The sequence below is a fragment of the Lonchura striata genome, chromosome 5, assembly GCF_050655825.1.
Source record: "Lonchura striata isolate lonStrDom1 chromosome 5, ASM5065582v1, whole genome shotgun sequence".
Taxonomy (NCBI): Eukaryota; Metazoa; Chordata; class Aves; order Passeriformes; family Estrildidae; genus Lonchura; species Lonchura striata.
This window is the reverse complement of record NC_140707.1, coordinates 62,197,351-62,217,670: the sequence shown is the minus strand read 5'-3', so window position 1 is coordinate 62,217,670 and position 20,320 is coordinate 62,197,351. Positions and strand designations below refer to the sequence as shown.

The following is a 20,320-nucleotide window of genomic DNA, read 5'->3' as shown; positions in this document are numbered from 1 at the left end:
CCAGCCGGGAGCCGCGCGGCCGTGCGGGCGGGGCTGATGCAATGGTGGTGACGGAGAGCGGCGGGTGAGCGGCGCCGGGCCGGGGATGGGCACCGGGGCGGGCACGGGCACCGGGGCGGGCACGGGCACCGCAGAGAGACCCCGGCCGGCGGGAGAGCGGCGGGCTGGGTGCTCACTGCCGCCCCGTGACCGCTGCGAGGCGCCGGGTGTGGAGGGTCTCTGCCGCACATGTTTCTCCCTCCCCCGGAGATGCCTCGATGCCCTTGGGGGCGTTTCCTCCCCTCCCTGCGGGGCTGCCTCGCCACAGAGCCCGGGGAAAGCGCCCTTTTCCCTGGGAAGGGCAGCGCGGGGTGTGCAGGGCACTGCAAAGCGCATCCCGCCGCACGGAGGGCAGCGCTGCGGTGGCTTTGCGGTGCCCGGGCGGGGCAGGGAGCGCTGCAGGACGCGGCGCTGGGGAGCTTTGGCATGAGGAGCAATTCTGGGCGCAGCCCTTCCCTGCACGTCAACTCTGGGCGCAGCCCTTCCCTGCACGGCAGCTTTGCTCTTGCACAGTTGCAGCATGGCCAAGATTCATGTGAGGCGTTCTGCTGGTCAGTCTTTGAATGGTCACGTTATCTGTCAGCTTGGGGATTCGTCCTGAACTCGTTTGTTGTAATTTCTTGCGTAAATTGATGTTTGCCATGACTGGGAAGGTAGGTCTGCTAGAAAGTGCAGCCTCTGTTGGAGTGCCTGTCAAGGCCTGTTTCACATGACATCTATGTGGATGCCCAGTTCTTATTTTCTACATACTTTAATTTTACTTTTCTTTTTTTGTTTGTTTGTTTTGGGTTTTTTTGTTTTTTTTACAGGAGGAAAAACAGTTTTCAGGAATGTAAGTGCTTTTAGACTCAGTCTTGCATTCTTGTTCTGGTCTGATGTATTACTGTTGTCTCTGAAAGTCATCATGTACTTTCATGCAATGTGTGTCTTCTTAACTTAATGTGAAAACCTGTTTTTTCATTCTCAGGTCTCTAATTTACCAAGTCAGACTGCAGACAGTGAAAATGATCATAGATCTGTGATGGTCAGCCAGTTGGAAAGGGAGGAAGATGCAGTAGTTTTCTGATACCTTTGCCAAGGATTATTTTTGAGCTTTATCTCATAGCGATTTAATATTTTGAAGTGGACACAGGAGCAGTACCCATTATGAGTTTCCTGCACTTCATAGGTAGAAAAAGCACACGTCTTGACTTTCAGGTTCACTCTGGATCATTCTAGACTCTGGTGCTAAATATCCTAATAGTTCATTCTCCAATTCCCATGCATCATTTTTTCCTTCAGATATATTTGCCTATGGTATGGAATTTGGGACTGTTAATTTTTATACTATCAATAAGAGAGAAATATAAATTCCTGATAAATATTAGAATATCCAGACATTTCTTTTTAGTGGTTCACAATTGCTTTAATGAATTTCAAAAGGTAAAGAGCTGTGTTCCACATTACTTAATTCCTTGCTTGAATTCCAGTAGCAAATAGGGGCAGTACTGAGGTAAATAGAGATAACCTTTAGGTAGCAGTCCATATGCTTTGTATTTTATAGTCACAATATCTTCATGTCTTGTTGCACCACCTGGATTACTTTTGCTACTTCTTAATGAAGATGCACCTTCATTTGAGATTCTTTTTTCAGCTTAAATCCATATTATTCCAGACATTTTAAGGAGTCTGGTTTGCTGCTTTCCAGTATATGTGCCAAGTGTAAGGTGTCATTTCAGCTTTTATGAATGGAGGCAATCCATCAATAAGACTGTACTGTAAGGAGTTAAGTTAAAACAACAAGTCACAATTTGTTCTACACCAAAGAAAATTCTTATTTATGTCTTCATTATTTTTTGAAATTTGAAGCCAGTAAATATAAATGGCATGTTCCTATAGAGAGGGTGTGTGTTAATCTTCATAAACCTTTTCTAATATGCATTTATTCTATACTTTCTTTAACACTTAAAATACTCTCTGCTTATGAAGAAGAGGAAGGCAATATCCAAATAAAAATATGTAATTAAATTGCAGGAATGCATCAAAAATTTGTTTGATGTGCTTCAAATTACTTTTTTTTTTTAATCATGCTTTTGAACTGCAAAAAGTCAAGTTATAAGGGATCAAATTAGGTTAAAAACTTAAGTATTATTATGTAATCTCAGTATGGTAATCCAAGGGTTAATACAGTAAACAAATTACATTAACAAGTGGATGTACCCACTTCTCAGCTGAAGCTGAAATGTGGGAATATTGCAGCTGACTGGCAAACAAAGCCTTAATGATAGGTGTGTTTTGGTAATCACCTGGTTACCAAATCGACCTTCAAAGTTTGCTAGGCAGGTGAAAGCTTTTTACAGAAGCAGCTTAAATAAGCACTATGTACATATAATCAAGGTTATGATTAGACTGATTACATTGTAAAAGGAAGGCTTTGAAATACGGCTGAACAGCTAATGCAGCTATTATATTAGGTTTCGTTTTGCTTGGATTTTTTGTTTGTTTTAATTCTGAGAAAAGGGAGCCAAAGGAAAGTGTATTTTTACTAACACTCAATTGATCTGTGCTCCATGCACTGCAGTGGATTAGAAATTTTCTAGGGGGTCTCTCCAGGGAGACAAGACCTTTGCAAGTTTTTTACATGGGCACAGAGCTCTGGGTGGACACGGGCACGGCGTGGCAGACCATGCTTGGGCAGACTGCTGTGTTCTTAATCTCAGCCATCTCCTCATCTTAAAGCATCTGCTGTTATTTTTCCTGCTTAGTCAGCCTATTTCTGACCCAAGGATTCTTTGGAAAGCAACATTTCTCACCACTCATCAATGTGTTTTTTAACTTCTAGAGGAAAACCATAAAGAAGGATTTGCTCTTGTGTATCTTTCTTTGGGCTGAACTACTCTATTACAAAGACAGAATTTTGTGTCGTAATTATGAAAATCTAATAATCCAGAATCTTACAGGGTATCAGTGCAGGAACATCAACTGATCAGGAATCAGATAGCCTCTACCAGGCTGTCTGGTAGAGGCTATCTGATTCCTGATCAGTTGATGTTCCTGCACTGATACCCTGTCAGATTCTGGATGATGAGACTTTCACCTTTAAACACCTTTAAAACACTTTTACCTTTAAACACCTTTAAAAACACTTTTACTTTCACCTTTAAACACCTTTAAAAAGGTGTTCTAGTGTTAAATACATAGACAACATGAGCAGTGATGTCTAAATTTACCTGGTGGTCTTGTCAGTCTCTGTCCATTTTTGTGTGAAACTGAAGCTCATTGTGTAATGTCTCCACATTTATCAATTTGATACAAATATAATGTGGTAGGAATCAGTATAGTTTTTAGTTTCTTATTCTATTCACCTAATCTTGAAGACTTACACTAAAGAGTAAAACATACTACTGTTTGCCCTACAGTTCTCTTTGTTGCTGCTGTTTTGAATCTCCGAGCCAAAGAGTTGGAAGAGGATAAATTCAGTTGAGTTGTACCTAAACAGATCTTTGTGCAGTCTTGCAAAATGGCTGACAGCCTGAACTGTGATTTGAAGTCTCTGAGTCCACTTCAGCTGTTTGAAAGAGTGACTGAACAGGGAGAGAAAGTCAGAGCACTGAAAGCAGGAAAAGCACCAAAGGTATTTGCATTTCTTGTTTTGAACCCATTCTTTTTTAGTTTAGGTATGTCTTCTTTGAGTGCTGAAGAATTCTGTAATTTTAAGATCTATTTTGCTGTGATGAGAAAAACCCTTGTTGAAAACTGTTTCTGTCCATTCTGTGAACTCTGGCATACCTGGAGTAAGGCAGTCACTGGCAAGACTGAAGTTTTTACTCTTGAATTAAGAACACAGTTCTAGGCTTAGAAGCCTGCTTCATCCAGTTGCCATACCATGTGACAGGATCCAACACATTTATTTCTCGAGTAAATTTATGTCACTTGCATTCCTGGTTTTAGATGGTTCATGAAAATCAGGCGTAATTGTGGACATTATCAAATATGTCTTCCTGTAACTGTACTGACAGTACATTCTTAATCTCCCTTAAATAATTTAGTAACTTGCCATTTATTTCAGGTTCCCTGTTGTGTCATCACTATTTTGGCGAGGAGAGCTCAGTTTTAAAATGGGCTTTCTTAATGTATTGCCTGTGGGAGAAAACCTTGAAAACTGGGAGTAAAATAAAGTGTTGTTCTATTTATTGCTTGCATGAGATTTTACAGTAGCTTTCTATTAGAGAGGTCATAACCATTACTTCTTGTTCTAGTTTGTCTTCAAGTCTGTCAATGAACTGTAATGAATAAATTGTTTTAAGGTGAGCCACTAAAAGTGTTGTAAAGTAAATTAGATAATAATTTATATTTTATTTATATACCTTTAGAAACTTATGGTAAAAGTGCTAAGCTTGTTATACCGCTGAAAAGCTAGCAAGCATTTTTTTCCTAGGCAGAAATTGAAAAGCAAGATGGAGGTGCTTTAAATGTCTTAGCAATGGTGATGATTTACATTCTAATGAATATGTATTTGCTTTTCTTCTACATTTGACATTGATGCCAAAAACATTTAAATAAAACAGAGTTTAGGATTTATTAATGATGGAGTTCAGATCAAAGCATGGATGTGGGATTTTGAGAGGTTGGGACATTAATGTAATTGTCTATTTTAAGTATGTTAAGGCAAACAATTGTTTGGGTTTTTTCCTTGATTCAGGATGAAATTGATGCAGCTGTGAGGATGCTCTTATCATTAAAACTGTCATATAAAACAACAACAGGACAAGATTATCAGGCAGGCTTGCCTCCAAAAGATCTTGTATTAATAAACAATGTTACAACTAAAGAAGAGGATGAGGATTTAGTGGATCCCTGGAATGTGCAGACATCAAATGCTAAAGGCGTGGATTATGACAAGCTCATAGGTATAACTCTTCCTTCACTGCTACTAAGGAATTTATGTAAAGTGATCCTAATGACCACAGAAACAGCAAGGCATCATAACAAATCCAGATCAAAACATCATAGGTAACATTTAATTTATGTCTAATCTTAGCATTAACATGTCTAAAGAATTTGCTGTAAGAGATGAAAATGTCCCAGGTGTCAATTTCCTATGAAAGACTTAAATACTTTGCAAAGAAATTTTAAGTTCAAAATCCAAGTTTTAATGTGGTTTGTTTTTTGGTGTAAGGACTGTTATTGGAAATTGCACTAATGAAGACACTGTGACTGAGGATTCAGTGACTGGAATGCAGAATTTTGACCAGCCAGAAGGATTCTTCCTTCCTCACATCACTTATAGAGAAGGAATGATCCAAAACTAATGCAGAAATCTATTAAGTCTAATGACTTCTTCAGAAAGTACACTTAGAGGCAGCCAAGTGCTGGCTGGAGTGAAGGAGTTGCAGCTCATTCAAAAACATGCAGTGTAATTGAAAATATTTCAGATGGGGTTATTACAAAACTTGCAAAGTTTTGTAGTTTAAGAAACAGAGGTCTAGGTAATTTCCTTATTGATTTTACAGTTTGCTGTTTTAATAACTTGTTTGAGTCTAGCATAGAAACAAGTGAAAACTATTCATTAATTTCTCTGGTTTTCCTTTTTTTATTGTAAATCTTCAATTCATGTTTAGTATGTCAGTTGTACATTGCTGAGGTCTGCTTAGTAGATTTTTTCTCACAATAGAGCATACACTCTTATGTTGCAGTAATCATATTTGCTTTTGGGACAGTTGCTTGTGTCAGCATTAATTTAATTCTTTGTTATGTTACTAAGAGATTGTGTCAAATGTATGCACACATTGGCTGAGTCTGCAGGAAGTAACAGGAGAAAGTGGGAAAGGGAGAAGTGTGCAAAGAGAAATACAGGTCAGTGTGAGAGCAGGAAAAAATATTTATTAGAATCTGGAAGTGGAAAAGATCGCTCATAATCTTGATACTTGCATAAGAGTTACAGAGAAATGATTTGGGTTTTTTTTTCTTGGAGGGAGGGGTTCTGAGCATTTTAGAAAATGATGAAGTGTGCAATTGTGATGGTACAATTTCAGGATCTTCCTGAAAACTAGTTACTATAAATCAGTCATGTCCTTTTTTTCCAGTAACTATGTACTTAAGACCTTTAATCTTCCATAGAGTGTGAGTTAGCCTAAAGGGGTTTTACTTCTTTACACTACTTTCAGATTAGTGAATTTGACAAATGAGTCATTTTGCTGGTTCTAAGTACTATGTTAGAAATTTTTCAAAGAATGCTGGCTTAGCCACTTCAGGATGTGAAGCAGTTGCTGGTTGATATTGATAAGCTTCCTTCTTTTCCTTCCCTTTTTAAAAATAACAATTAAAGGTATTGTCTGACAACCTTTTACATTGGATAGCTCCTACCCTAAGGGAAATTTTTGTGCCACTGTAATCTGTTACAGATGTTCTGAACATTCAAATAGGAGGAAATAGGTAGGGAAAAATTATCAATTTTTTTAAGAGAAAAGGTGAACATGGGCAAAGAAAAGGGAGTTGAGCAGCCTGTGAATGTTTAATAAAAATATTTAGGCATTTCTAGTGAAGTGTTCTATACCCCAGAGAGCTTTTCTCATCACTTTCTCTGACAGTGCATGAATATTTCTAGGGTAGCTAGTTCCAGTTAATCTGGGGCATTTTCATGTTTTCTGTTGCTGTCATATTAGCCTCTTACCAGTTGCTGTTGATGTGCTGAATCATTTCCATGCTCATTTGATCTCTTTTTAGCATTCATTCAGATTATCATTTGCCATTTTGTGATGCATTTTGCATTTTATTAATGCAATGTTGAATAGTTCTAATATTGAATAGAGCAGAACACTAGCAAGAAGTAGATTCTTACATAGATTTTTTTTCAAACAAATTTAAATCATAGAGCATTGGCCTGATTATTAGGATCCCAAAATTACTGGGAATAGGGAAAAAAATACTGCTATTTTGCTCTATCACAGCCTTTCCTAAACCACCAAGGCGTAAGTCTTACTGATTGCCATGAAGAGTATTATGCATTTCCTTTTCAAGCCTCTTGAGGGGAGCAGTGTCTGCAATCATATACATATTAAAGAAGAATTAAGTTTGCAGAAGAGTATTTGGGGTTGGTGATGTTATTTGAGTGAAAGCAAAAGAAGATATTGTTTGACAGCAGAAAATTCAGACATTGAGAAAGAATCGTTCATAGCCTCATAGGGATTTATATTGTATGGCTTAGGCCAAGTTGGTGAACTGAATGTGTTTCTTTAGCATGGTTTTATGGTTGGAATATCAATGCTTCTGCTGCAAGGAGACTGCAATTATAGTTATTTGTGGATGGAGAAATACTGCATGTTTGAGTGATCTGAGTTCCCTAGTATAAAGATAATACTGGAGGTGACTGCTGGGTCTTCAGGCAAGAATCAGACAAATTGACTTTGACTTTTTGACTTGAAGATGTCTCTTTTAATCTAGCTTGTATTTTGTATATTCTTGGTGTTCCAAGATCTGGTTTTAGCTATGCTGTGCTTATTTTAATTTTTTTTAACATTTTATGATTATAGTTCGGTTTGGCAGCAGTAAAATTGACACAGATCTGATTAATCGAATAGAAAGAGCTATTGGGCAAAAACCTCACCACTTTCTACGTAGAGGAATCTTTTTTTCCCACAGGTGAGTTTTTCTTTTATTAACCTTCAAAAGGTCCTGTTAGGCGGACTTCCTGCAAGAATTATTTGGAGAAGCCTGTAACTAGCAAAACCCATGTGCTTTTATGCCAAGGCAAACCAACTGTGCCATTTGAAATTAGCAACTATTGCAGATTTCCCCTGGCAACACTTGAAGCTCTTGATTGTGTGGGTTTCTGATGTGTCCTCAGGAACCCCAGGCTGAAGAAATGTGCTCAGAGTGCAGGCTCGTTTTGACTCTGTCAGCAGCCAGAGGCAGTGGCCTGGCAGAGAATTGCAGGTGCCACTGTTGGTTTCAGCAGGGCTCCCATGCATCTCTTTGTGGTACAGAAAAGGATCAGGGAATAATCTTAAGCAGGAGCCTGCCAGTGACCTTCACAGTTTAATTGTTGGCACACAGGGGCTTTTGGGCTGTGGCACCAGCAGGTATCACAGAAGGGCCTGAGCATGACTGAGGCCATGACCTCTATCAGAGGTCAATTTGAAAGCTTCACATTTATTTTGAAACATATTATTGAAATGGAAACATAATACTTTTTCTTCTGTGAAACGTTTTATATATATATTATTTTCATTATCCTGTATAACATATGAACAAATACATATGTGTGCAGTATGTAAATATGAAAAATATATTAAACCAGCTAAAGTGTAAAAATACCTAAACCACAAAGAAATTTCCTGATTGATTTGCTTAAGATAGTATGAAAGTCTGCCAGAGGTCAGCTAAGCTGCTTGGTTGAACCTATTTGAGAAATGGTCCCTGGCTATTTTGCTGGGCTCTAGAGATTATTATCCAATGAAGTAATTTTAAAAGTTGCACTATTTCAACATTAAATTTTGACTTTTGATTTCATTTTTCTTTGAGTTTCTTTTGTCCCCATGAAGACTGAAGGAGACCATGTTTTCTTAAATTAAAAAATTACTAAACAAGAACTTTCTTATTTCTAGGACACCTAACATACTGTAATTTATTTATAAATGCTTTTGGCTTTAAAAACTCTGATTTTGAATAAAGGCTTTTTACTGTAGATGTTTCTTGCTAAAGAACTGTATCTTTTCTCTGTTTTTTTCTCTAGAGATATGGACCAAATACTTGATGCTTATGAAAATAAGAAGCCCTTTTACCTTTATACAGGCAGAGGGCCATCCTCTCAGGCAATGCATGTTGGTCATCTCATCCCATTTTTGTTCACAAAGTAAGGTATTTCTACTGGTTGTATTAAAGTGTTTTTTTGGCTCGTGAAAATGCCAAAATGATACATTACAAGGAGTTCTGATTATGTGAAGTGAATAATTATTAATTTAATTCAGTCTTGCCTTTTCACTGAAATTATCACAATCCCTGCATCACCATAAAGCCCTCTTCCTTACTGCCTTAGCCATGTGGCACTCCTTAGAATTTCTGCTGTTCCTAAATCCAGTTCCTTACAAGACTCAGTAACATTACTCTGTAAGGTGCTGCCTGCAGCAGCAGGACACAGAGACATTGGGCTCAGAAAGGTAAAACCTCTTTGAGTTCTGGTTCCTTTGCAACTGGTGACCTCTGTCATGTGTACAGGAAACAGTAAGTGTGAGACTTTCTTCTAGGTAAATTGTCATTATCACTTGTATAAAACATTTTATCTGTTTACATAAATATAACTGCATATGCCTACAAAGAAAAGAACAGACCTCTCCATATACTATTTAAATATATAAAAATATTTTAGCTGCATGATTTACATATTCATTTTAACTTAATTTAGGATAAAACATGTCTGCTTCTATTAGGTGGCTTCAAGAAGTATTTGATGTTCCCTTGGTAATACAGTTAACTGATGATGAGAAATACCTTTGGAAGGACATGACAGTTGAGAAGGCACATGAATATGCTAGAGAAAATGCAAAAGACATCATTGCATGTGGTTTTGACATCAATAAAACCTTTATATTTTCAGATTTAGACTATTTAGGGTAAGTATGAATTTATTTTGAGCATTGTAGTGAAAAAACTGTCTGTATTTTCTCTCTGACTTTGACTACCAGCAGTGTTTTAATAAGTGTCTAAATTTGAAAGCTTCAAATGTATTTTGAAACATATTATTGAAATGGAAACACATTACTTTTTCTTCTGTCTAACATATATATATATATATATATATATATTATTTTCGTTCTCCTGTATAACATATGAACAAATATATAGGTGTGCAATGTGTAAATTATGATAAATATATTAAGCCAGCTAAAGTGTAAAAGTACCTAAACCACCAAGAAGCTTCCTGATTGATTTGCTTAAGATAGTATCAAAATCTCTCAGATGTGTTTACACTTTATTGGCTTTAACAGAAGGCATTGCAGCAGCTTGTTGTGGTCAATTATTTTAATTATTCAGCATTGAATGCAGTTCAAAGAAGAATGTTTGTAGTGATTATTGGGGGAAGGGAAGAATAAATTAAACTTTAAAGGCATAAAATTCCTGTTTATGCCTTTAAAGCTTAAGTTAAGTGTAAATGATTCTCTAATTATCATCTCAATGGGCCACAAAAAGTCTGAAACTGTGAGATTTAATCCTGCAGGTTTTTTTTGTCAGCTTTTGCAATCAAAGTTTGTACATATACTCTCCTTCTCTTCTCATTTTATTTTTCCACATTTTTTTTCTCATAGGACAAGTGCTGGATTCTACAAAAACATTGTCAAAGTTCAGAAGCATGTCACATTTAACCAAGTGAAAGGAATCTTTGGCTTTACAGACAGTGATTGCATTGGTAGGAAATTGTACTAGTTACAAGAAACAGTGCTTGCTTTCACTTTCAATTAAGCTATTTTAAATAATAGTTCAAAGAGATTAGTGTCTGCCACTCATGAAACAGAGAGAAAAGTCAGGAGGATTATGTTTCTAGGCAGATTGTGATGTTACTGTTGTTCCTTAAGAATTGAACACACTTTACAATGAAATTTCTAGCATAACTTCTATCTTTTTAACTTTAGTAAGAGCAAAGTACAAAACAAAAATGTTAAGGAATCCAAAACGGAGAGCGACTTTTTTTATTTTCTTTTTTATTCTTTTGTGATTGGAGCTATAGGTAGTCTTACTTTCTAGAAATTTCTATGCCAAATTTCTAAAGAAACTTGTAAGAAGAAGTTGCATTAATGCACATAGACGTTTACATATGTGAAAAAAAAAATTGAGTGCTGAATAGCATGATTATCAAGGTGCTGGGTAGCTCAAGTCTTCCATTTACTTCACTGCAATTGCAGGTTTCTGTCACATGGCCAAGATAAAAGATCCTGTGTAAAAATAACATTAAATCTTGGATGTTTCTGAGCATTTTTCATCTAGTACTTAGGCCAGTTACAACTTTCAGCCTTCACTGTGACCAAGGAATGTGTTTCCACTTGTTTTAGCAGTGCTCTGATAAAGGATGGTATGACTTCATCACATGTGTGTAAAAGTCCACCACTTGCTGTCTGTTCTGACAGGATTTTGATCAGTTCCAGGTTGGCCATGCTGGGATTAAGCCCTGTATAAAAAAGAAAGCTGGGTATATCTGGGATGCTCCATGAGCACAGAGTGCTTATAGCAGTGATTTAAGATCTTAGAGGGAAGCTTATGTGATGACTGTAGCAATTCTATCACAAAGTGAAAAAAAAATGAAAAGCTTAGTCAATTCTGTTTCTGGAAAGGGCAGATAGTTCAATGATCAAGAGAGTATGCAGTGATGAACTTTTGCTGAAGTCAGTGTGATCACAGCTTGCCTTTTGTCATCAGTTTCTATGTCAGTTGAAGGTTTGTTGGCATTGCAGAAGGTAAAAGTGAAAAGGTTTCCTCAGATAAGGCAGCAGTGATGGATAAAGATAGACCTTGGTCTTCAGCTAAGTATTTGGATAATTCACTTATGCATTTTACATTCTGCCAAAATTCTGTCTATTTATCACTGCTCCTGTTGATTGCTTAGCTTTTCCAAACATATTTTTTAGGTAAGATCAGCTTTCCTGCTATCCAAGCTGCTCCATCCTTCAGTTCATCATTTCCACAGATATTCAATGGCAAGGAGAATATTCAGTGTCTTATCCCATGTGCAATTGACCAGGTAAGAAAATCATATTGCTTTATTTGGTTTTCATGGATTTGGGTTTATATTGTACCGTTCAGGTTTCATGGTGGTGTCTCGAGGCATCTGTACAACATTCCTGTAAGGACCTTTCTGAGGCAGAAACTGAAAGACCTAAAAAATGAAAAGATGAAGGATTAACCCAATAATGATGTATTCATCCACTCTTGTATCTCTCTTGATCTCAACTCCATTCACACTGAGCTGACATCTAGGAAAGCAAAGACTGTAACATACTATGCAAAAGCACACTGACATGGGGGTAGGAAGAAACTTTTGGCCATCTTCATGGTAACTTGGACAAGATGGAATGAGCTCAACTTGCAGCATAAGAGATTTCTGTTGAAACTTGAGGAAAAACCCTCTCTCAGTAAGAATAAAGAAGCACTGAAATAGTTTGCCAGAAAGGCTGCAGAACCTTAACAATTCAGATTTAAAGAGAAAACTGAAAGAACATCAGATACAAATTAGAGTAATAGAGTGTTTACTAAACAAGTAGTATTTCTAGGAATCGCATCCTGTGCTGTCTGAATCTTTAGCTATTTTAGTCACAGGGACAGATACTGGAAGATGATGTAATCATATTAATCAGCCACAATATTATGAAGTAAAATTTCACTTTGGTTTAAGTTGCATCACCAGCACAGCACTGCCAGCTTGCTTGCTGATTTAGTTCAGATTTTCTGCTGGTTGTTAAAATGCTTTGGGAGAAAGCTTTCATCTTAGGCTGCCTCCATCTCCAGGCATATTAAGCATAGTTTAGGCAACTGTTTGAATTAATGTAAAATTTTTAAATATGCCTATTACTTAAGGAAATCAGAGTGTACAGCACTATAGAAAAGGGAAAAAACGGAGATTTTTTTTTCAATTTTTGGTTTTATGACATCACTTCTTATGGTATGAATGAGTCAGCATCAATCAGAATTGATTTTAAATCACATTTTTCAACTTTATTCTGTGCTTTCTTGGTTGTTTTAGGATCCTTATTTTAGAATGACCCGTGATGTGGCACCAAGAATTGGACAGCCTAAACCAGCCTTACTCCACTCAGTCTTCTTCCCAGCCCTACAAGGAGCACAGACCAAAATGAGTGCTAGTGACCCAAACTCCTCCATCTTCCTCACTGATACACCCAAACAAATCAAGACAAAGGTAAGGACCTGCAAAACCTGATAGAATGAAGCTTTACAACAAAAAGGAGAGGTCATAGAGTCATTTGGGTCAGGAAAGACTCTTAAGATCATAGAGTTAACTATAAACCTATCCCTGTCAAGTCCACCACTGAGCCATGTCTATAGGTACCATTTTAGTAGAACAGTCTCCAGCTTCATCAGGAAGTGCTGCAGAGGTTGGCCCACAGCTCCTACCTGACACTCCCTTGATATCCCCCTCACCTGTCTGACACTACCTTCAGAGTTCTTTCTGGTTACAGTGACAGTTTTTAGTGTTTTCCTTGAACATGTATGAATCAGGTTTTCCATACATTTCATGGCAAAGCATCTTCAGGAATTGACTGTGTTATGCATATTTAGCTAGTGTATCAAATACGATCTTTTTCCTTACCAGCTAGTCTGACAGTACAAATATTAGCTGGGATAGTGTACAAAACATGTTTTTTTTCTGATACTGCAGAGCAGTGGTGTAAGGATAAGAGCTATGGAGGCTCATGCTCTTAAAATAATTTTTATGTTGCCATAGTTTTGCAATCTGACAGGCCATGATGTAAACCTCATATGCAGCTCATTCTCTTGGCTGCCTTTCCTTGTTGGGAGCACCAAACATTGCATTGTGTTAGTTACAACACAGGCCAGACCTTTCCTGCTGCTTGAGAATCTGTTGCTGCCAATTCATAAATAAATCTGTTCACTTCAATTTACAAATAACCATTATGCTGAAATTCAACTCAGAAGGGGTATTTCCTTCTGAGGATGTTCCTAAAGTCAAAGGAAGATTACTCTTATCTCACGTCAGATAGTCTAATTTTGCAAAAGTTCACCTGTGTTGTGGTACTTAAAGAAAATTAAAATCAGTCCTTGGGAAGGAATTTATAGGCATGAAACCAGACATTAAATAACTGTCAAAACAAAAAGAAATGTTCATGTTGTTTCTATTGGGCAGGCTTGGATTAATTCTCTTATGGTGAGACTCTTCAACAGTCACCCCATAACGCTTCATTCTCTTCAGTAGAAACTGATTAAGCAGTGCCGTTTTGAAGAATTGGAATTCTTATGTGTTTGGATTATAATAATTCCAGTTTATTTGCAGTTACAGAGTTGCTTTAAAAAAAAAAAAAAAAGTTGTAATTTCAGAATAGAGAATATATGTTTAATGGTTATATTGGTAACATGGTTCCATGGTTTTTTCTGGGCAAGTAATGTATGATCTGCAATGAGATCCACGTGCATAAGTCCTAATTTTACTGTCATTAAACTAGTTGAAAAAATTAAAAAACAATTCTAGCTACTTGGAATAGAAAAGACATAAAGAAAAATCTGAATGTGATGTAAAGTGTTGAGTAATGGAGGACAAGCTGATATTTATTTCAGCTTCTGAAGCTTATCAGAAATAAGTCTTTATGGAAGTATAGTTTGAGTGAAAGATCAAATACTGTTACAGCAAATAAATAAAAAAATATATTAGGAAAGATGACTTTTGGTCATAAATGCAGGTTAAAAAGAGAATGCTACGCTGGACAAAAAAATTACTGCTTACAACATTTTTCAGATTATTGGTACATTGCTAATTAATAAAGTTTAAAACTTGCAGATAATGGAAGATAAAAAATTACCGTGTATTAGGAATGGCTAAGAGGATTCTGGGTAATCTAATGAAATGAGTGGCAGCATTTTAATAAACTATTCTTATTGTACCTATCAGCAAATTACAACTCAGTTACTTGTTTGTTTTCCTATAAAGTGTTTTTTAGATTTTATGTTTATAAACATATTGAGGGATTCAGAGAAATTCAGGGGGAAAAAAATCAGTGCATCACTATGGATAGGAATAATTTTGTGTTTCACCAAAAAATGCTTTCACCTGGCATGTTGTATTTAATCCTCCTCTGTTTAGGAGGAACACAAACTGTAGAGATAAAGGGCATTGAAAAATTTCATACAGGCTTATAAAATCTAGTAAGGAGGAAGGTCGGTGCAGAAGAGTATGTAAAAACTTCATTTTACATATGTTGAGACAGCTGTTCAGGCTGCCCTACAATAGAAGAATAGATGTGTGTGGCAGATGGCATTTCATTGCCTTAAAATATTCATTAGTGCTTGATTTCTGATTGTAGTTTGTTGCCACAAGACTTTGTCTGTAACTTGGTTCTTGGAGAGATTCAGAAAAGCACTAGACAGTCTATACAGATAATAGGAATGTTCATAAATTGTAAATATATAACAGCTCCTAGATACCAGAACTAAAAAAAAAACTACTTCACATGCAAATCTGTCTTTTGGCAGGTTGATTATGGTATCTTAAAAGATACAAGAGCTAAATGAAAGCTCAGCATATGGTTAAGAAATATTTCTTTTCTTCCACTCAGCAGTTTATTTTCTTTAAATTTGTAGGACGATTGGCATCCTCGGAGAGTTTTGCATATGTATAAATGCTCAAAATAGGCCAGTGACTTCTGAATTTATTGGGAATGGGATTAGCAATTGCATCTGTTCAGTAGTGCTGTTCATCTGCCTATAGGAAACTGTGCTTAAAAAGAGGGAGGCTGTCAGCAAATACTCAATTTTTAGACTGAGTAATTGGGCATTGGTGTGATTTTAAGCATTCTAGACAGACTTTTGTAATGTTTAACTTTACTTTCTCTTGTTTTTCTTTCCCCCAAAAAGAGATAAGGTTATCTCTAGGATTTCTGCAGGATTTTCCATGCCTTCTTGATCTCTTCCAAAATTAACTTCTTGATAAAGTAAATATCTTAATTTTTGTACATGAAGTACATTTTCAGCAAAAGGGACTTAAAGCTTTTTTGACTGAGTCTTGGGTAGATTATTTTTAATTTTCACTTATTTTTTATTCTGATTATGCAGTCTGAGGAGTATGTTTATAGACATTTTTCCCTGCTGGGTTCTAATGACCTCCTTTTTGCAGTCCTGAGGCTCTGCTTTAACTCATCCCACTCATTCCTCAGCTAATCCTTAGTGAAGAATTTGGAGGATCATGACACATCTCTGTTTGCAGTAAAGTAATCCAGGCTGTGGTGGGGATTACAGCAGAGCTCCTGGTGTTGTTTCAGATTAACAAGCATGCCTTCTCAGGAGGCAGGGACACCATTGAGGAGCACAGGAAGTACGGAGGCAACTGTGACGTTGATGTGTCTTTTATGTACCTGACTTTCTTCCTGGAGGATGATGACAGGCTCGAGCAGCTGAAGCAGGTGAGTAACCAAACTGCAGACAGGGTTATTCATTCCCTGCTGTGAGCACAAAGCTGAGCCTCAGCCCTCAACAGAGCTGTAGCTCAGTCCTCCTGTGAGCCTTCTCCAGGAAGGTGCTTTTGGTGTTAGTCTCATGCTCTGCATCCATTTCAAGTTTCAGTATTAGTGTCTCAGTTTTTGTTTCTTTGCAGTGTTCTTTCTCACAGGCCAATCTGTCTCCTTTAAAACAAAAATTCCCTAGTGTTTTCACAGGAATCTCCAACATTCTGTAGGACAGCATCTTCCTCACTTTTCAAACGAGGTCACCTTGGCATTAGTGTTGTTTTAATTGTATAATACATTCTGCCTGTTCCTTATTGTAAAGTACCTAAACATTCTGCAAAACTACAAAAGCTCATGTCTAAAGCTTGCTGGTTTTGTTTTTTTTCTCAAGAAATTTAATAGCTCTGAGGAATAGATTCATTGATCCCAGGCAAAAACTGCTTCCTATATGTTGCTTTTTCTTTAAGCCTATCTGGCAGACTTCTGTCCCCAGGGTTGGTAGCAAGCCACTTTCCTTCCTTTCATCACCAGTACTAGGTGATGTGTTTTCTCTGGAAGGCAGGAGCTGCAGTAGATAACACCCATGTCATGTTGGTTTATCAGCTTTCTCCTGCTGGGAACAGCTGCAAGAAAATCAAGAGCTGCAGATTCTTCTCCAGCCCTCTACTCCTTCCCACACAAGAGCAGGGTTGGATAGCTACTCTTTGCTGTGCTGTTGTAAATTCCTTATGGAAACTGAAGCACATTTGACTTAAAGAGATTTTTTCCATTGATCTCCAACCACTGCAAGAATGTCAGCCTCAGTCTGCTGCAGAGCACAAAGCCTGGCCACAGCTTGCAGCTCGCTGCAGTGGTGTCTCAGAGCCTGGGTAGAAAACATGAACTTGCCCACTGTAGTAGCATCAGTGCAGCTGCTTCATGTGTAGCACCAGAGGACACTTCCAGAGAAATTAATGTTGGTGTTTTTGTAGCAAACTAACAAGCAAAAAAATAACATACACACCTCAAACCACACCACTGAAATTGCAATTCCATTTGTTTTTTTTAATGTATTTTACTCTTGCTGAGTGAACATCAGCAGCATTTATACCTTGAACAGGTGTTATAAATGGCTTGATGATGGGAAGAGGTAGTCATGTTTATTATCATTTCAAATATAGCTGAACTGTCCCAGCCATAGTTGCTAAATGTGGCTCAACCTATAAACTGTTGGCCTGTACTTCTAAGCTAAAGCATTTCAGTACTGAGCAATGGAATGGATTACCAACTCTGAATATGACTACAGTGTGAACATAGATTCTGAGTATCTGTGCTATAAAAAGGATATTTGGATCACATCTAGTCTCTTACCAAATGCAATGAGAGAAAAATATGAAAATTTGTACCTGTTATTGAAAAAAAAGAAAAAAAGGCTTAGGCTCTCTATTTGAACTGGGATTCTGGGGAGGAAAATTGCAGTTTCTTGCAAGTAATTACAGGATTCCCTAACTAACTAAACAAGTGAATGTAGTTTATTCAGTCCTTATAATGTCACATGCAAAGTTTGCCAGCTGTCTTAATGTTTTAACAGGCAACAAGCAACTCTGCAAGTTGCATTTTCAAAGTGATACCAGATAATCTTCTAAGGCATGTACTTAATTTTAAGTAATCCAAATCTGTCTTTTAAGGAAATACTGATGACTGAGTCTTTTTGTGAATGGCAACCAACATTTTCTTGACAGGCCTACACCAGTGGGGAGTTGCTCACGGGGGAGCTGAAGAAAGTACTTATTGAAACAATGCAGCCCTTGGTAGCAGCTCATCAAGAGAGAAGGAAGCAGGTCACAGATGAAATTGTGAAGCAGTTCATGACTCCAAGGAAGCTGGCTTTTGAATTTTGAAGAAATGTATATGTAACTTAGCACTTCATAATCCACAGCAAAGTAATTGTCTTCTGTTGTGTGTCATCACTCCCTAGTTATGTACAGCCTGTAACTGGTGCTTTATAAATAATGAGTAAATTATCATGAGCAGCAGAGTACAGGAAAAGTTTTAATAGGACTTGTATCTATTTAAAATCAGAATGTGCAAGACAGAATTGACCAGTCTTGCAGAAAAGCATGTATGTCAGCCCAACATTGTATTTTAATGTATTTCATGTTGAAAATATAAATAAAATTTCCATTTGATGATAAAGGCTAACTTGGAAATTGTTTTAAATATGTTGGTAAGAGGTCATATCTCAAAGTAATAAACAGTAGCTCAAGTTTCTTTTGTACTATGTACCTTGGTTTACTAGATTGTACATCTTCTTGTGCTGCTGAGAGCATGCTGTGCACAAAAAAGCAGTGAATGTTACAAAGTGGGATCAGTACAGAAAGAGTGGACATCTGTGAGTTGAACACTGGAGAAGGAATATCAGACTTGTCTTGCTATCATCTTCCTCTTTGACATTGGGCAAGTTGCAGAAATCTCACTGTACTTTTTTCTGGAGCTCTTTACCTGAGTGCCTCTGGAAGGAGGAGGTTGTCAGGAAGTTGTCAGGTCCTTGATATTCTCAGGTGGAAGATAGTATAGAAATGCAAACATTAGTTTCTGGGTATAAATAACAACTGTTAAATCATGATGTGAAAATTGAAGTCACACTGGACACAGGGATACTTCTAGTACTGTCTGTTCTCTTTCACTGCACCAGGAGGTTTAAACTAGGGATATTTATTTTAGGATGTATTCCAGTAAGAAAATATACTTTGTTAAAATACCTCATGTAATATTTAATTATCCCCTTTCTTCAAAAAACTTCAATGTCTTCGCTAGGATTCCTGGAAGAAAAATCCAAATTATTAGCTATTTGTTGTGATCTGAACAGTGCTAAGTGCAAACTGTTAGATCTGTCTTGAATAGAAAATTGCTAGCCCAGGTATAATCTTATTAAAGGTGGTTTTATTTGGTGAAGATAACACAGGTGGGCTAACCTGGTTATGTTTGTTCAAGGAACCAAGGAAAAGACAGAAGTGCAAGGCAAACCTAGGCTTATTGCATGAGTTTCAAACTTGTGCTGGAAAGAGCAAGGCTTAGCTTTTGTCTTATTCTTTACAGTTTATGTGAGCTGACATTTCTAATCTAATGCCATTGACTTCAGTGAATTAGTGAAAATGTTTCCCAGGGACTGTCTCCATAGCCCACAGGCAAAACATCTCAGTGCCAGCAAGGGCTTAACAATGAGTAAAAAAACTTTTTTTTTTTTTCTTTTTCCTAGATGTAGTGCTGCAATTCTTAGGGAAAAAAAGCAGCTTCTCAAATCCAGTAATAAATAAGCTAAGTCTTAATTACTTTAGACTTTAATGATGACCTTCCTGTTCTTGCAGTCTATTCTTTGTCATCTTTAAGCCATACATAAAAGATAAGCCTTAAATTTACTTTAAAAGTGGTTTTACAAACTTATAATGCAAATATATTGTTTAAAATACGCAGATTTGTTCTGCTAGATTGATTTCATTAGCTGAGAATTAATGTTGTTATTCAGCAAAGAGAAACATGCTGTAGGAGAAACAGTGCTGTGCTCTAGATAAGCAGATGGATTATTTTATAACAACAACTGAACTATGTTTTGAAAGCTCTAGAAAGGAAAGTGATAGTAAAACTATTTAGTATTTGTTTGCTGAACAAGCACTGTTTTCAAGTCCTCTTAGGAATTCATACCAACATGCTTCTGAGATGGTAGCTTCTCAGAGGAGTCTTGATGAAATCCTGACTCTCTTGTAATTATTGTTCATGTCCCAGTGGTGATTTTAAAGGTCAAGACAAGGCAGTTTTCAAAAACACACTGAAATGTTATCAGACATTGTTCATTACATTTTCCTCAATTTGCTCATTTTGTCCATCTCACTGTAATAAAAACATAGATTAAAGTCTGTATCAAACTTCTTTTGTTTTACTTTTTTTTTAAGCTGTAAATTACCATTTGTCTGGTTTTGACCTCTCTTCCTACCTTTTTAGGTGTTAATTTGTCATCTGATGTACCTTTGAAGTGTCAGAACGAGGTGCCTGAGAACCTCCTTCCAGGTAGACTTCAGAGTGCTCCCAGACTGGGCTGGTAAGGGTCAGGTGTCCAGAGATGACCTGGTCCCAAGCCAGGCTGGATG

The 20,320-nt window shown here is 37.2% G+C and overlaps 1 protein-coding gene across 7 annotated transcripts; it reads left to right on the top strand.

Moving 5' to 3' along the window:
* Positions 1-23: 23 nt before the first annotated feature.
* Positions 24-20,102, top strand: WARS1 (tryptophanyl-tRNA synthetase 1). Of its 7 annotated transcripts, none has more exons than XM_021549719.4 (12): positions 24-64; positions 849-871; positions 3,438-3,652; positions 4,721-4,928; positions 7,551-7,659; positions 8,753-8,872; positions 9,447-9,629; positions 10,323-10,423; positions 11,637-11,749; positions 12,749-12,922; positions 16,014-16,154; positions 17,918-20,102. In XM_021549719.4, the coding sequence occupies exons 3-12, from the start codon at positions 3,539-3,541 to the stop codon at positions 18,074-18,076; spliced, it is 1,422 nt and encodes a 473-aa protein (XP_021405394.1). In that variant the 5' UTR covers positions 24-64; positions 849-871; positions 3,438-3,538; the 3' UTR covers positions 18,077-20,102. The 7 variants fall into 7 exon arrangements, with proteins under 7 accessions (XP_021405394.1, XP_085436873.1, XP_077640090.1 ...); XM_085580747.1 differs by having other exon boundaries at positions 24-206; XM_077783964.2 differs by having other exon boundaries at positions 24-215.
* Positions 20,103-20,320: the final 218 nt, after the last annotated feature.

Excerpts from the sequence above, each read along its gene's own strand:
- WARS1 (XM_021549720.4), top strand. The coding sequence starts at position 3,539 with ATGGCTGACAGCCTGAACTGTGATTTGAAGTCTCTGAGTCCACTTCAG. Across the intron at positions 3,653-4,720 it reads AAGCAGGAAAAGCACCAAAG|GATGAAATTGATGCAGCTGT; the intron begins GTATTTGCATTT and ends TCCTTGATTCAG. Across the intron at positions 11,750-12,748 it reads TCCCATGTGCAATTGACCAG|GATCCTTATTTTAGAATGAC; the intron begins GTAAGAAAATCA and ends TGGTTGTTTTAG.